Genomic DNA, 18206 nt, shown 5'->3' with positions numbered 1-18206 from the left:
AAAATTCTGATTATATGACTGAAGATTTCAAACACATGAAAAAATGAAAGCTCACCATGTTGCTTCTGCTTTGGGTTATACATTTTCCACCACCGAAAAATTATAAATCCATCTTGAATTCTAAGCAAGATAAATTACAGAAATGAAAGCTTAAGTAACAATTTCCTTAACTCATTTCTTAATTAGTTATTATAAAATGCAGGCAATTGATAATAAGGAAATACACAAAATTTTCAACAGGACACTAGCATACCAAGATGTTTCATAATCTTCCAGTTAAGAAAGGAAAAGAAGATTTGCAAAGCTCTTAGATTCTTCTATTTAGGTAAACTGTAATACCACATTACATTTAACAGGAAAATAAAGTGTTAACAGAAAAAACTTTTTCTTTTATAAATTTAAATTTAAAATTTTTAAAATTTAAAAAAGGAGTTAAAATTATATAAACTAAAAGCCAAATCTTCAAAGGGGGATATTAGCACACTAAGGGAAAACTTTTAAAGATTTTCTTTCATTTCTACAATGATACAACACTTCATATCCCAGAAGCATGGAATTATAGCCTAACTTTTCCTTTTTACTTTTAACTTGGAAATAATTTTAGACTCACAAAGAAGTTACCTCTCTGTTATAAGTGAGGTATGAGGGCTGCCAAACCCTAGCACCTCTCAACTAATTCCATATCTTCAAGTTTTATCTAAGTAACAAATTTTAAGCAAATCACAGAAATAAGAGTAAGATTTTCTTTCAAGGCTTACAGAAGACGGAATATATCAAACATATGAACTATCATTTCTTATTATATTCAGATTTCATTTCCACCTTAAGGTAAAATTAGAAATGCTAGTAAGCGCTAAAAAATTCTAAAAACTTACTATCTATACTAAGGAACTAATGGATGAGAGTTATCAACGTCTCTGATCCTTGCTTACATAACAAATGACCACAATGAATTCTACAACAAAAATGGTCAGGTAATCTAATGGCTCAATATTTAAAACTACAGATGATATAAGATTATTCATTTCCATAAGCTGCTATTCAATAATATTTTGCCAGCTTAAACCTTAGCTAAATTAGTCCACTGATAGAAACATTTAAAAAAATCAATTCACCAAGTATGAGTCACTGAAGAAAATGATTTTTGATTTATGATTTTATTTGAAAAGGCCAACATTTCTCATATAAAAAGCAGTCATATTCAATACAGTATCATAATCAAAAAAAATTTTGAAATATTTCAAATTTGTTTAAGATGGGCCCACATTTATTTATTTATTTATTCTTACCTAATAGACATGTCTTCTGTAATGTAATAGATTTCACGAACCATGACTTTTCCAGAAAGAACAGAGAAAGAAAAGGAGCCTGTTGTAGGAAAAAAACAACAGCAATTAATGTAATTGTTTTGAAAGACAGTAGAGCCCTTAAAGCTTTAAATGCTCCTAGCATTCAATTTACTCAATAATTAAATGTTCTCTCCCTACTCCCTTTCTGATATCCTTAAAGCCTTACTAACCTTCTAACATTTTTCCCTCAAATATAATAAAAAGTGCCACACATATCATCACTATGAACTGAGCTACTAAATAACTATATGAGAACATTATTTTATTTTATTTTATTTTTTGAGAACACTAGTTTAAACAGCTACTTCCTATGGATAAGTCCCTTAACTAGGCATAGCCATTAAATAAACCCAAAGCAGTGCAGGGGGCAGACAGGAGAAACAAGAAGAACTACAATCCTGAAGCCTGTGGAACAAAATCCACATTCACAGAAACACAGACAAGATGAAAAGGCAGAGGGCTATATACCAGATGAAGGAACAAGATAAAACCCCAGAAAAACAACTAAATGAAGTGGAGATAGGCAACCTTCCAGAAAGAGAATTCAGAATAATGATAGTGAAGATGATCCAGGACCTCAGAAAAAGAATGGAGGCAAAGATCGAGAAGATGCAAGAAATGTTTAACAAAGACCTAGAAGAATTAAAGAACAAACAAACAGAGATGAACAATACAATAACTGAAATAAAAACTACACTAGAAGGAATCAATAGCAGAATAACTGAGGCAGAAGAATGGATAAGTGACCTGGAAGACAGAATGGTGGCATTCACTGCTGCAGAACAGAATAAAGAAAAAGGAATGAAAAGAAATGAAGACAGCCTAAGAGGCCTCTGGGACAACATTAAACGCAACAACATTCACATTATAGGGGTCCCAGAAGGAGAAGAGAGAGAGAAAGGACCAGAGAAAATATTTGAAGAGATTATAGTCAAAAACTTCCCTAACATGGGAAAGGATGTAGCCACCGATGTCCAGGAAGCGCAGTGAATCCCATACAGGATAAACCCAAGGAGAAACACGTCGAGACACATAGTAATCAAATTGGCAAAAATTAAAGACAAAGAAAAATTATTAAAAGCAGGAAAGGAAAAACGACAAATAGCATACAAGGGAACTCCCATAAGGTTAACAGCTGATTTCTCAGCAGAAACTCTACAAGCCAGAAGGGAGTGGCATGATATACTTAAAGTGATGAAAGGGAAGAAACTACAACTACCCTACAGGCAAGATTACTTTACCTGACAAGGATCTCATTCAGATTCGATGGAGAAATCAAAAGTTTTACAGACAAGCAAAAGCTAAGAGAATTCAGCACCACCAAACCAGCTCTACAACAAATGCTAAAGGAACTACTCTAAGTGGGAAACACAAGAGAAGAAAAGGACCTACAAAAACAAACCCAAAACAATTAAGAAAATGGTCATAGGAACCTACATATCGATAATTACCTTAAATGTTAATGGATTAAATGCTCCAACCAAAAGACACAGGCTTGCTGAATGGATACAAAAACAAGACCCATATATATGCTGTCTACAAGAGACCCACTTCAGACCTAGGGACACATTCAGACTGAAAGTGAGGGGATGGAAAAAGATATTCCATGCAAATGGAAATCAAAAGAAAGCTGGAGTAGCAATTCTCATATCAGATAAAATAGACTTTAAAATAAAGAATGTTACAAGGGACGAGGAAGGACACTACATAATGATCAAGGGATCAATCCAAGAAGAAGATATAACAATTATAAATATATACGCACCCAACATAGGAGCACCTCAATACATAAGGCGACTGCTAACAGCTCTAAAAGAGGAAATCGACAGTAACACAATAATAGTGGGGGACTTTAACACCTCACTTACACCAATGGACAGATCACCCAAAATGGAAATAAATAAGGAAACAGAAGCTTTAAATGACACAACAGACCAGATAGATTTAACTGATATTTATAGGACATTCCATCCGAAAACAGCAGATTACACTTTCTTCTCAAGTGCGCATGGAACATTCTCCAGGATAGATCACATCTTGGGTCACAAATGAAGCCTCAGTAAATTTCAGAAAAATGAAATCATATCAAGCATCTTGTCTGACCACGATGCTATGAGATTAGAAGTCAATTACAGGGAAAAAAACATGTAAAAAACACGTACACATGGAGACTAAACAATACGTTACTAAATAACCAAGAGATCACTGAAGAAATAAAAGAGGAAATCAAAAAATACCTAGAGACAAATGACAATGAAAACACGACGATCCAAAACCTATGGGATGCAGCAAAAGCAGTTCTAAGAGGGAAGTTTATAGCTATACAAGCCTACTTCAAGAAACAAGAAAAATCTCAAGTAAACAATAAAAACTTACACCTAAAGGAACCAGAGAAAGAACAAACAAAACCCAAAGTTAGCAGAAGGAATGAAATCATAAAGATCAGAGCAGAAATCAATGAAATAGAAACAAAGAAAACAATAGCAAAGATCAATAAAACTAAAAGCTGGTTCTTTGAGAAGATAAATAAAATTGATAAACCATTAGCCAGACTCATCAAGAAAAAGAGTGAGAGGACTCAAATCAATAAAATTAGAAATGAAAAAGAAGTTAAAACAGACACTGCAGAAATACAAAGCATCCTAAGAGACTACTACATGCAACTCTATGCCAATAAAATGGACAACCTGGAAGAAATGGACAAATTTTTAGGAAGGTATAACCTTCCAAGACTGAACCAGGAAGAAACAGAAAATATGAACAGACCAATCACAAATAATGAAATTGAAACTGTGATTAAAACTCTTCCAACAAACAAAAGTCCAGGACTTCACAGGTGAATTCTATCAAACATTTAGAGAAGAGCTATCACCCATCCTTCTCAAACTCTTCCAAAAATTGCAGAGGAAGGAACACTCCCAAATTCATCCTATGAGGCCACCATCACCTTGATACCAAAACCAGACAAAGACACTACAAAAAAAGAATATTACAGACCAATATCACTGATGAATATAGATGCAAAAGTCAACAAAATACTAGCAAACAGAATCCAACAACACATTAAAAGAATCATACACCATGATCAAGTCAGATTTATCCCAGGGATGCAAGGATTCTTCAATATATGCAAATCAATCAATGTGATCCACCATATTAACAAATTGAAGAATAAAAACCATACGATCATCTCAATAGATGCAGAAGATGCTTCCGACAAAATTCAACACCCATTTATGATAAAAACTCTCCAGAAAGTGGGCATATAGGGAACCTACCTCAACATAATAATGGCCATATATGACAAACCCACAGGAAACATCATTCTCAATGGTGAAAACTGAAAGCATTTCCTCTAACATCAGGAATGAGACAAGGATGTCCACTCTTGCCATTATTATTCAACATAGTTTTGGAAGTCCTAGCCATGGCAATCAGAGAAGAAAAAGAAATAAAACGAATACAAACTGGAAAAGAAGAAGTAAAACTGTCACTGTTTGCAGATGACATGATACTATACATAGAGAATCCTAAAAATGCCACCAGAAAACTTCTAGAGCTAATTGATGAATTTGGTAAAGTTGCAGGATACAAAATTAATGCACAGAAATCTCTTGCATTCCTATACACTAATGATGAAAAATCTGAAAGAGAAATTATGGAAACACTCCCATTTACCATTGCAACCAAAAGAATAAAATACCTAGGAATACGGCTTCCCTGGTGGCGCAGTTGTTGAGAGTCCGCCTGCCGATGCAGGGGACGTGGGTTCGTGCCCTGGTCCGGGAGGATCCCACATGCCGCGGAGCGGCTGGGCCCGCGAGCCGTGGCCGCTGAGCCTGCGCGTCCGGAGCCTGTGCTCCGCAGTGGGAGAGACCACAGCAGTGAGAGGCCCGCGTACCGTAAAAAAAAAAAAAAAAAAAAAAAATACCTAGGAATAAACCTACCTAGGGAAACAAAAGACCTGTATGCAGAAAACTATAAGACACTGATAAAAGAAATTAAAGATGATACCAACAGATGGAGAGATATACCATGTTCTTGGATTGGAAGAATCAATATTGTGAAAATGACTATACTACCCAAAGCTATCTACAAATTCAATGCAATCCCTATCAAATTACCAATGGCATTTTTTACGGAACTAGAACAAATCATCTTAAAATTCGTATGGAGACACAAAAGACCCCAAATAGCCAAAGCAGTCTTGAGGGAACAAAACAGAGCTGGAGGAATCAGACTCCCTGACTTCAGACTATACTACAAAGCTACAGTAATCAAGAAACTATGGTAGTGTCACAAAAACAGAAACATAGATCAATGGAACAAGACAGAAAGCCCAGAGATAAACCCACGCACCCATGGTCAACTAATCTATGACAAAGGAGGCAAAGATATACAATGGAGAGAAGACAGTCTCTTCAATAAGTGGTGATGGGAAAACTGGACAGCTACATGTAAAAGAATGAAATTAGAACACTCCCTAACACCATACACAATAATAAACTCAAAATGGATTCGAGACCTAAATGTAAGACCGGACACTATAAAACTCTTAGAGGAAAACATAGGAAGAACACTCTTTGACACAAGCCACAGCAAGATCTTTTTTGATCCACCTCCTAGAGTAATGGAAATAAAAACAAAAATAAACAAATGGGACCTAATGAAACTTCAAAACTTTTGCACAGCAAAGGAAACCATAAACAAGACCAAAAGACAACCCTCAGAATGGGAGAAAATATTTGCAAACGAATCAACGGACAAAGGATTAATCTCCAAAATATATAAACAGCTCATGCAGCTCAATATTAAAGAAACAAACAACCCAATCCAAAAATGGGCAGAAGACCTAAATAGACATTTCTCCAAAAAAGACATACAGATGGTCAAGAAGCACATGAGAAGCTGCTCAACATCACTAATTATGAGAGAAATGCAAATCAAAAGTACAATGAGGTATCACCTCACACCAGTTAGAATGGGCATCATCAGAAAATCTACAAACAACAAATGCTGGAGAGGGTGTGGAGAAAAGGGAACCCTCTTGCACTGTTGGGGGGAATGTAAATTGATACAGTCACTATGGAGAACAGTATGGAGGTTCCTTAAAAAACTAAATATAGAATTACCATATGATCCAGCAATCCCACTACTGGGCTCATACCCAGAGAAAACCATAATTCAAAAAGACACATGCACCCCAATGTTCATTGCAGCACTATTTACAATAGCCAGGTCATGGAAGCAACCTAAATGCCCATCGACAGACGAATGGATAAAGAAGTAGTGGTACATATATACAATGGAATATTACTCAGCCATAGAAAGGAACGAAATTGAGTCATTTGTTGAGACGTGGATGGATCTAGAGACTGTCATACAGAGAGAAGTAAGTCAGAAAGAGAAAAACAAATATCGTATATTAACGCATGTATGTGGAACCTAGAAAAATGGTACAGATGAACTGGTTTGCAGGGCAGAAGTTGAGACACAGATGTAGAGAACAAACGTATGTACACCAAGGGGCGAAAACCGCAGTGGGGTGGGGATAGTGGTGTGCTGAATTGGGTGATTGGGATTGATATATATACACTGATGTGTATAAAATTGATGACTAGTAAGAACCTTCAGTATAAAAAACAAACAAACAAAAAACCCAAAGCAGTGACTAATTCACCATTCTTCTCCATTAATTTGGGTGACTCCAGGAACCAGTCATTGCCTCAAATTAATGAAAGAGTACTTATGTTTGAGAGAAGTTTTATTTATGACCACTAAGAGGTACTCAACTCTAAGGAAGATCAGAAACATTCTATTTGCTGACTCCTCACCCCTTTTTCCCAGTGGTTTAGGGCTTTCTAAGGCATATAACTTCCTAATACACCCTCCTATCTATTTGCAAACTTCCCATTTATAAGTAGTCAAGCTAAACTAATAAAGAAGGCTACAAAATGAAATACACAAGATGATTCCACTTACAGTTATAGATTTTTTAGGTATCAGTTTAAAAAAAAACAGTAAAACTTCATCAAGCATTAGAAATTTTCTTTGGATAGCAGGACCTCAAGAAACTTCTAGTTCCATATTTTATGTCTAGATTTTTCAAATTATTTTAATGATTATCTCTTATGAGCCAAAAAAAAAAAAAAAGGCTTAGAAACACTTTAAGAAATAAGAATGAGGTAAAGGACATAACCAAGTGGTAGTTCAACTCTACTTGAAGTATATGCTATATGAGAGAAATTCCAGTTAGATTAGTTTAACTTTCATAAAACAAAGGTAAATTCCTAAAGCTACTATCTGTTTATAAAATACATATTTACAATATACATCTCAAGATTACACAGAAGAAAAAAATTACTCAAAACTTACCAATATGGATATAGCCATGCTTGTATAATCTGTTAAGAACTAGTGTTAAAATAAGACCAACATTCCGAGAATTATAATATGTGAGATAAATAATCCATCCACAGGACAAAATGGTAGCTGTTAGGAGAAAAAAATGCAGAAAATAAAGGATCTCACTATATGTTTCCTTCGATCATCTTAGTATCTCAATAAAAATTTGTTAGTGAAAGATCATTTATCATGTTCAGAAACAAGAGGATTTACTTCCATATGGTAAAATGTCCTCTTACAATTTAATAACTTGAATTTTCAAAACCAGAAGTTGATTCTTTATCCAACTTTCTTCATTCCCTGTAAGTCATTAGCCAGAAAAACACAGATTTCAATCAGATGAAGTAAAGCAATGTTTCAAGTAAAACTGCTTCCCTTTTTTTCCTGTTTTCTTTTTCACTCCTTTGTACTGCTTTAGTTATTAAACATACACAAAGATGTTCTGGGACGAAAAAGTCCATATTTCTGAATATTATGAAAAAGAAAACTACCTTTATTAGGCTAAAAGCTCACTTCTAATAGAGTCCACTTAAAAATAAAGAAAATGTTTTTTTTTACATCATAGAAAAGTCACTTTTTTTTTTAAATAAATTTATTTATTTTATTTTTGGCTGTGTTAGATCTTTGTTGCTGCGCACGGGCTTTCTCTAGTTGTGGCGAGCAGGGCTACTCTTCGTTGCGGGGTGCGGGCTTCTCATTGTGGTGGCTTCTCTTGTTGTGGAGCATGGGCTCCAGGCGCATGGGCTTCAGTAGTTGTGGCACATGGGCTCAGTAGCTGTGGCTCACGGGATCTAGAGTGCAGGCTCAGTAGTTGTGGCACACGGGCTTAGCTGCTCCATGGCATGTGGGATCTTCCTGGATCAGGGCTCGAACCCGTGTCCCCTGCACTGGCAGGTGGATTCTTAACCACTGTACCACCAGGGAGGGAAGCCCGAAAAGTCACTTTTTAAAAAGTCAACAGTCTCTGCTTTTAAACTACTATTGGAAAAAAGTGACAATTTTAACCTACTTCAAGATATATCTATATTAAATAGGCCACCAAATACTATTTTGCTGCAATTGATAAGACAATAACTTACTTTTAAAGAACACCAGTAAATATTACTACAGTAAACAATATTCTAAATTTGATCATGAGTTTTTCATGAAAAGTTTATGGTCACTTATAAAATTTATAGTATTCCCAAAAAACCTAGTTCGTAAACACACAAAATGTGAAACACAAGAAAGTATTTTTCAATAAATTTTCTTTTACTTATCCATTTAAATAGTATAACTATTTTCTAGATTAAGACAGTAATATAAAGCAATTTAATAGGTGTAACCTTTTAGTACCATCATATTAAGTTCGTAAAATTTTTTAAAAATTATTTAACATAGGGCTTCCCTGGTGGTACAGTGGTTGAGAGTCCACCTGCCGATGCAGGGGACACGGGTTCATGCCCGGGTCCGGGAGGATCCCACATGCCACAGAGCGGCTGGGCCCGTGAGCCATGGCCGCTGAGCCTGCGCGTCCGGAGCCTGTGCTCCACAACGGGAGAGGCCACAGCAGTGAGAGGCCCGCGTACCGCAAAACAACAAAAAAAAATTATTTAACATAGATAAAACAAAGCAGTCATTGAGAGTCAAAATACAACATTCCTCAAGGTACCTTAGATTGATGGTAATAGCTCTGAGGTAGCAAGTGCTATGATTTGCCCATAAAAATTATTTCTAGAACAATTCTTTTGAACACTTATTTTCATGGTACAACATTGTTTTAAGCTAAAGTCATTTTGCATTAATTTTTACTGTAAATCACCGTGTGAAGAGCAGGTAGTTACGGGCCCTTCAGAAAGGCAAAAGGTATTTGCTGAGGACTTCCCTGGTGGCGCAGCGGTTGAGAGTCCGCCTGCAGATGCAGGGGACATGGGTTTGCGCCGCGGTCCGGGAAGATCCCACATGCCGCGGAGCGGCTGGGCCCGTGAGCCATGGTCGCTGAGCCTGCGCGTCTGGAGCCTGTGCTCCGCAACGGGAGAGGCCACAACAGTGAGAGGCCCGCGTACCGTAAAAAAAAAAAAAAAAAAAAAAAGGTATTTGCTGAGAAAGTACGCTTCTTTCCCAGAGAGTAACCACCTGAGGATTATGGCCTTTTCACTGTACCACGTCCCCCCATCCCCTTCAACAGCGTAAGGCCATTAGTAAAACAGAGGGATTAAACAATCCCTCAAGGTTTTTCTGTTCGTTGCTATTATTTCCACCTTAAAGAAAGGAACTGTATACAATGTGAAAATGAGAAAATCAAGGTGACAGGAGAAGGGGCACCTAGGAAATAAGAAAGAATTCTGCTGGGACTTCCCTGGTGGTCCAGTGGGTAAGACTCCACGCTCCCAACACAGTGGGCCCAGGTTTGATCCCTGGTTGGGAACTAGATCCCGCATGCATGCTGCAACTAAGAGTCCGCAAGCTGCAACTAAAGATCCCGTATGCTGCAATGAAGATCCCGATTGCTGCAACTAAGACCCAGCACAGCCAAAATAAATAAATAAATGTTAAAAAGGAAAAAAGAAAGAATTCTGCCTTTAATTAAACTAAAAGGTAATTTTTAAATGCTGCTTTTATGACGTTATATTTCACAGTATTGTTTTACATTTCATTTTACTTTTTATTTTTCATTAATGATAATTTACAGTAGTTCATGTTTGTCAATTAGGAAAAAAAAAACTTGAAATTGAAATGGTAATCCAATCCTACCTACAAATCATGAATCATTATAATTCCCTTTATATACACTTCACCTCTACCATAACCCTACCATGCATCCTGCAGTGTCATGAAAGAAGCATACGCCTGCACTCAGAAAAAAACAGCTGTGTAACCTGTGTGAGTTAATTAATCCTTATGGGCCTCAATTCCCCAACATGTTAATAGGAAAATAACACCTACCCTCATAAGTCTGCTGTGAGCATTAAATGAGACAATATATGCAAAATGCCTGTGGCATGTGGCACACAAAGGATGCTCAATAAATATTACCTCAATAAATATTACCATTACCCTCCCTTTCCTCTCTCACCCCATCTTACCCTTCCTACTTTCCTCTCTGTATCTTTCTAATTCCCATGCTAAAATTCAAGTCAAACACCATCCTTCCACAAAACATCCTGGGCAGTAACAGCCTACAGTAACCTCTCCCTTCCTTGGTATTTTATTTGTATTTCTTCTTATTTGTTCATACTCATTCATTCACTCGTATTTCTTCCCTCTCTCTGCAATTTAAGTATACACTGTCTTGTATTATTTGTGTACACCTAGAAAAGTTCGGCAATATAAGACAAAAAAACTTATTACTGGAAAAGCCCACTGTCAAGTGCATAAAGAGTGAGGAAAGAGATGAGAAGATTAATTAGGCAAAAACATATTTACCACAAGGATTTATCACTTTTATAATAAAACAAAAGTGTTTGCTTGTATGTTGGGATGGGGAATGGAAGAGCTGATCTGAAACAGGAAAGATAAGCTATGTCTTTCTTCTCATCCGACTTCTCCTAAGTCAGACAAGGAGGCAGTCTAAGGAAAACAGCCTTCCAGAGCAAATATTCATAGAAGCATAGATTAAAATCTTCTCCCCAAAAAATAAACAAATGGTACTGTAAGCATTCTAACTTCAGTCAACCACTGCTTAAAATCTGGCAGTTGTTAATCCATACACAGAGAACAATAAAGTACAAGAAAATATATTCTACTTACCAACAAGAAGCCAAACAACATTGGAATTGTGCTCCGTAAGAAAATCTTCTAATTGAGTGATACTAGGAACAATACTCTCATTCTTCCTTTGATCCATTACTTAAGTTTTTCCAGAATAGCATCTAAGGGCCTGAAAGAGTTCAAAGGTTAAATTTAGAACTTAACCTATGTAAGGGGAAAATAAGGTGAATTTAATAAATGTGAAAGTTTATTAAATCATATTCTGCTTTCTTCAATAAGAAGAAATTTATTATATTTGCAAAAATATAACAAACAACAAACATGTCCACATTTCTACATAAAATATAAAACAATGTATCATATTTTTAATGTCCTGATTTCACCATTCTAAGTATGAATAGAGACTCAGGTTCATTTACTATACTCTGGCTCAAAATAAGAGGGACATAATTATTCTTAAATCTAATCTAAGATATTTATCTCAACAACAAAGGAGTAAGTATTAATCATCTACATTAGACAAATTCACCTAGACTTGTCCTAAAAACTGCTACTTAATAATAATATATTTATATATTAAGTTGTATTAACACTTCTTAACCTCTATCAGCTGTGCATTCCCATTATTCCATGGAGAAACAATCTTCCTAGTTTAGATTCACTCTGGATAGTTTGGACAGTAAGCAGATCTCCTGCTACTGGATGCTCAGGATAAATTACATCATATGTCAAATTGTGATCAGACATGAAAAATGTATGTAAGTGTGTGTGTGTGTGTGTGTGTGTGTGTGTGTGCGCGTGTGTACGTACTGAGAATGAGCAAAAAGTGAGGAATGAAAGTTTTGATTTTATGATCTAAGAAACAAGAGAATTATCCCTCTGATAATACAGCATTAGCATGACTAACCCAACCCACCTATAACAAAATTATCTTGTGATAAATCAGAAAAAGGGGGGAAAGAAGCTAGACAAAGAAAGCTATGCAGTTAATAATCCCTTAAGACCAAACAGTATATGTGACTTTTATGAACAACTAGAAAAACAGATTTTAAAACAGGAAGAATATGTGAGGACAACTTTCTAGATGAAATTCAGTACAGTTAGCTTGTCAACTTAAAAGTGTTTTCTGTTTACTCGCCACAAATCTATCTTCATTGATCACAAAACAAGTTTAAAAACTGGGTGAAACAACATTGCAAGATACTATCTACAAGAGATTACAATATTTCATATTTCTACATTGTTGAAATCAGTATAATTTAGAGGCAAATTAAACATGCATTTTTAAAAAATGAAGAGCTCAGTAATAAAAGGTTTATTATTAAAAGTGATATGCAAACCTAAGGGCAAGATGGCTAGAGAAATTTTTTTAATGTTTTCATTTTTCAGTAAACCTTTTTTCCTATGTTTTAGAGAGTAAAAAATGTTCACATATTGAAAATACTGGTGGTGTCCAAAGGCGTGGGGTGGTGGAAATGACTGAAGATGTTCAAAGGGTACAAACTTCCAGTTATAAGATAAATAAGTTCTGGGAGTGTAATGAACAGCATGGTGACTATAGTTAACAATACTGTATTGCATATTTGAAAGTTGCTAAGAGATCTTAAAATTTCACATCACAAAAACGAACAACGTGTAACTATGCAAAGTGATGGATGTTATCTAAACTTACTGTGGCAATCATTTTGCAATATATACATATATCAAATCATTATGTTGTATACATTAAACTAATACAATGTTATATGTCAATTATGTTTCAATAAAACTGGGAAAAATGCTGTATTTTTCAAGGCTTTGAAAAATCTGTCAACTAGCAACTTAAAATTTGGAGGCTAACTTTTACAACATGAGCTTCCTTTCTTCCCTTTTCAGTTTTGTAGACTAGAAGAAGTAAAATTTTTAAAAGAGAGAAAACACTTTGAAAAGACCTATAATCTAAAACCAAATATTCACATATTATATAATGGTTTACATATTATAAAATAACATCTATACCTATCTCATACTTATTTTTACCATTTTACAGTTGTATCACCAGCACACTACTGAGGATGAAAAGAGCATGTGGTGACTCCTAGGGGATGCTCCATAAGGGATGTACCCTGGCATTCAGATCGCCACATAAAAGGGAAAGTGATCTATCTACCAAAAGGATCTACAGTCCTCATGCAAAATCACCTGGACCACCCACCACTGTAACAACCCACAGACAAAGAGAATGTAATTAGGAAGAGGGTATTCAAGTTACCAAGAGAGAAAAATGCAGTATCACAGTTTTAACCAACATTTGTCCAATTACTAGTTAATGCAAAACCTTTAAGAGAAATCAACAGACAAGCCTCAATAGTTAAAAGAACATATTTTGAGCAAATACAGAAGTAAAGGTTAAGACTTAACAAGGGCCCTAAAGTAAACAGTAGACATTCTGGCATAAAGTAAGTGAGTAAAAATAACACTGGACACAGAAAATCCAGACTGAAACAGGGCTATATGCCTTGCCACACTGTTTAAGTGGCACACCACCAATCCTTTAAGGAAGAGGAAGTGCAGACTGATATAAGAACCTACAGCAAAACCTTTTCATGGAGCAAATGATGGAATAAAAAACAAATTGGTTGTTTCCTCTTCCTCTTCCCTTCCTGAACATTTCAGTCTAAAAGCCATAACGTGGGACTTCCCTGGTGACGCAGTGGTTAAGAATCTGCCTGCCAATGCAGGGAACACGGGTTTGAGCTCTGGTCTGGGAAGATCCCACATGCCACAGAGCAACTAGGCCCATGTGCCACAACTAGAGCTCCCGAGCCACAACTGCTGAAGCCCATGCGCCTAGAGCCTGTGCTCAGCAGCAAGAGAAGCTACCGCAATGAGAAGCCCACGCACCACAACGAAGAGTAGCCCCCGCTCACCGCAACTAGAGAAAGCCTGCGCACAGCAACAAAGACGGAATGCAGCCAAAAATAAATAAATAAACCAATTAATTTTAAAAAAGAGAGAAAGCAGACTGCTCCATCTCCTATTAAATAAACAAACAAACAAATAAATAAATAAATTTTAAAGTAATTTTAAAATTTGCCGTAAGGTAAAGTAGAGTAAGGCAGGCACTTGCACATGGGGGAGAGAGGGACAGGAGTCTCAGTGGCCTAGAGTAGAATATCAGAGCCAAATAATACCTTTAAATACCCTAAATTAAATACCCATTTGTGCGGTGAGGAGGCTAGTGGAAAAGTGGCAGTATTTCAGGGTACTGAAGCCATAGCAGGATGAGGAGGCAATACTTGCAGGGAAGAGGTCAGGCACAGGGTGCTGGAGACTGAGTGGAAGAAGGAGGGTCCAAGGCAGGGGGAGAGGGGCAGGAGAAGCAGTCCAGCTCAAGGTGTCAGAGCCCGGGCGAGTGAGGTCATCCACACAGGCAGGTTGCCTGGTGCAGGGTGTCAGAACCCAAGTGGAAGGCATCAGCCCCCAAAGAGATGGGTAGAGCTTCCATGCAGGAGGGCGATCTGGGGTACTGCATTGATGCAGGAGCAGGATATGAAGGGCGAACACCTGGGAGATAGCCCATGCAGGGGATGGGGGAGGGGATTAATCAAGTAAGTAAATATACCAAGAATAATGGGAGCCAAGTTTCTCACTGCTAGAGGATATATAAAGGAAGAAAATCAGAATTAACCCTGTGGTGTTGGATAAGAACTGGAGGTACAGTTTTCAATATAAACGGATATAGAAACAAATATAGCTGTAAATGTATATATGTATATGCATGCGTATGTTCATTAACAGGCCCTGAGAGCAGCAACACCCCAATATAAAGAGCAGAGAACTTTTCTTCTAAAAACAGTTTTCTATTAAGAGAGCTCCTTGAAGAAATGGCTGATTCCACAACTAGGGCAGGGAAAGTCAAGATGAGCCTTGTTTTCCAGAAAGGAAAGAAGTATTCAAAGAACGATGGGAACATGTCAAAAGGACATAAAAACCAGAGGCTCCCACTGGCAAAATCTGGGACAATTTAAGCAGTAAAATAAATAACAGTAATAAATTACAACCCATTTAATAAATACAAATCTATGAGTCCATACGAATATAAATAATCAATTAAATTTTGATGAGCAACAGGATACTCATATCATCTCAAAATAACTGCCCCCCAAAATAATTATTAATGACAAAGGGAAAAAGAGGAACTCTGAAAAACCAGGCAACTAATTAAGTGATCAAAGTAAACACCATCAATATAGGGACAAATCAAAATCGTGCAACTTTTAATAGAAGAAAACAGCCTCACTTCCTTGATATTCCTGCCAAAGATACATAACCTGAATCTAATCTATCTTGCCTCTCTCTTCTGAATCATAATGACCAATAGAGATTGTTTTAGTCATCTTTGTATCCAAAATACCAGTGACAATGCCTTGAACACAGCCACTGTTTTCAAGTATCATATCATTTTAAATGGCATTTTTATCTATTATGTAAGAAGGTAACACTGATCTACATGTTTTAAGACATGTTCTCTCAGTATTTTCATGATTCACCTATATTCTTCTCTTCATTCTTCCTGAAATCCATGGTACTCATTTCAAAACTGCTGTCCACATTAGAAAAGAAATTGTGGCGATTAATATTTTAGTGGCATACAAAGAAAAGCATGAAAATGTGAAACAGTTTAATCAAACACAGCAACAGCCAGAGATTTATCAAAGTCCCTAATTTAATACCACCACTACTACCAACATTCTTAGAAATAGCTTTCCAAAAAAGATTACTTTTCAAAATGAATTATCTGTAAAATCTTTTCAAATACTACATTCAACCTATTTTCTCTTCCACTAGCATGAAGGAATAAAACTATCTAACATCTAATACTTGCATCATCAGACTTTTAAAGATAGAACTCCAAATCTTGATTGGTCCTACAAGAATAGAGGTCATCCTACAAGTCAATACAAAAAATACAAATAATCTGATAGAAAAATGAGAAAATATATAAACAGGCAATTCACAGAGAAAGATAATATCACTAGCAATCGGGGATAATCACAATTTATCACCCACTATAAGCGAAAATTAGACTGAAAACTATATTGGCAAAAGTATGGGGAAATGGGCACTTATACAGTTGATGGGAGTAAACTGCCTTTATGAAGACCAATTTATCAGATACTATAAAAATGTACATGCCTTGACTTGAATATTTCAGTTCTAAGGCTCTATTTATTTCTCAGAAATACTTAGACACAAAGATGTTTTTTCAAGGACAATCACTGCAACATTATATATCACACTGAGAAAACAGAAAAAATGTCAATTAATAGGAAAATAGTTAAATAAATTATGGTACACTCTTACCATATAAATACTATTACCATGTGAAATAATATGCAGCCTTTTTAAAAGAATAAAATAGCTCTATAGGGGATAATACAGAGAAATGTCCAGGATACATGTAATGTTAGCAGGAGAAAAGCAAGTTGAGCAAAAATATATATAGTATTCCACTTACATTTTTAAAAAAGACTATCCATTATGTGTATTACATATATACACCATATAGATACACTACATATGCGTGTACATATATGGTGTATGTATATGTATATACTTTTATTAATCTGCAAAAACATTAGCTAAGGAATTTCCTCCGAGAGCAGTGGGAGGAGATTTGGGGGAGGGAAAAGAATCAGTAAAGCAGGACTTTCACTTTTACTCTTGATAACTAAGTATTATTTAAATGTTTTACAATTGGCTTGTAATTCTTCCATAATTTAAAAAGAAAAAAGGGAGGTGGTGGCTGGAAGGCACAACATGACAGGCGAGAAAGGGGCTTTTTTTGCCCAAGCACACACCCCTTGGCCTCTCCTTATAACTATGGCCAAGGAATAGGTGTTTCCCAACCCAAAAATATCAACTTGATCTTCTGTCATTCTACCATCATGTCTTTCCTTCTATGGTTCTTAAATCTTTGTCTTTTTGAAAAATTATAATGCAAATACCAATCAATATGAAACTCAAAGCCTTCATCAAAACATCAGAAAGGGCTTCCCTGGTGGCGCAGTGGTTGAGAGTCCGCCTGCCGATGCAGGGGACACGGGTTCGTGCCCCGGTCCGCGAAGATCCCACATGCCGCGGAGCGGCTGGGCCCGTGAGCCATGGCTGCTGAGCCTGCGCGTCCAGAGCCTGTGCTCCGCAACAGGAGAGGCCACAACAGTGAGAGGCCCGCGTACCGCAAAAAAAAAAAAAAAAAAAAAAAACCATCAGAAAGATCAGTTAACACCTTAGCAAGAATTATTTGATTTGATAGCCTTGAGTGTAAGAATGGAAGCTGAACAGCTGTACTGTTCTAGAGAGGGGCAAGCTACAAACAAGGAAGGAAGTAAAGAACACTAACAGGAAAGAGACTGGAGGAAGGGAGAAAGAGGAAGCAGTTACCAAGGGAAAACAGAAGAGTCAAAAAGGTCCTGCTTCAGGCTGTATTGTTCCAAAAGCAGACCATTATGTGGATTGAGAACATGGACTCTGTACTAGACCACCTGGGTTCAAAAACCAGTTCTGACATTATAGCTATGTGATCATGGGCAAGTTACCTAACCACTCTGTGCTCTATTTCTTCATCTGTTAAATGAGGACACTAACAGTACCTACCTCACAGAGTTGTACAGTGAGAATTGATGAGTTCAGATACGTAAAGCATTTAGAACAATGTGTAGCACATAGTAGATAATACATTGTGTAAATGCCTGATACTGGCAACAAATGCCATTGGTG

The 18206-nt window shown here is 36.5% G+C and overlaps 1 protein-coding gene across 2 annotated transcripts in view; it reads right to left on the bottom strand.

The window, feature by feature from the left end:
- BLTP1 (bridge-like lipid transfer protein family member 1) overlaps positions 1–18206 on the bottom strand; it is a 210715-nt gene that overhangs the window by 182171 nt on the left and 10338 nt on the right. For both annotated transcript variants that reach the window (XM_033419363.2, XM_033419364.2), the window contains exons 3-6: positions 11484–11613; positions 7725–7841; positions 1290–1368; positions 56–120 (exon numbers count right to left, since the gene is read on the bottom strand). In XM_033419363.2, coding sequence (XP_033275254.1) covers positions 56–120; positions 1290–1368; positions 7725–7841; positions 11484–11580 — 358 coding nt within the window. In that variant the 5' untranslated portion in view covers positions 11581–11613. The remainder of the gene's footprint in view (positions 1–55; positions 121–1289; positions 1369–7724; positions 7842–11483; positions 11614–18206) is intronic.

This window comes from Orcinus orca, chromosome 4 (assembly GCF_937001465.1).
Source record: "Orcinus orca chromosome 4, mOrcOrc1.1, whole genome shotgun sequence".
In the NCBI taxonomy this organism is placed as follows: domain Eukaryota; kingdom Metazoa; phylum Chordata; class Mammalia; order Artiodactyla; family Delphinidae; genus Orcinus; species Orcinus orca.
This window is presented reverse-complemented; position numbering and strand designations above follow the sequence as displayed.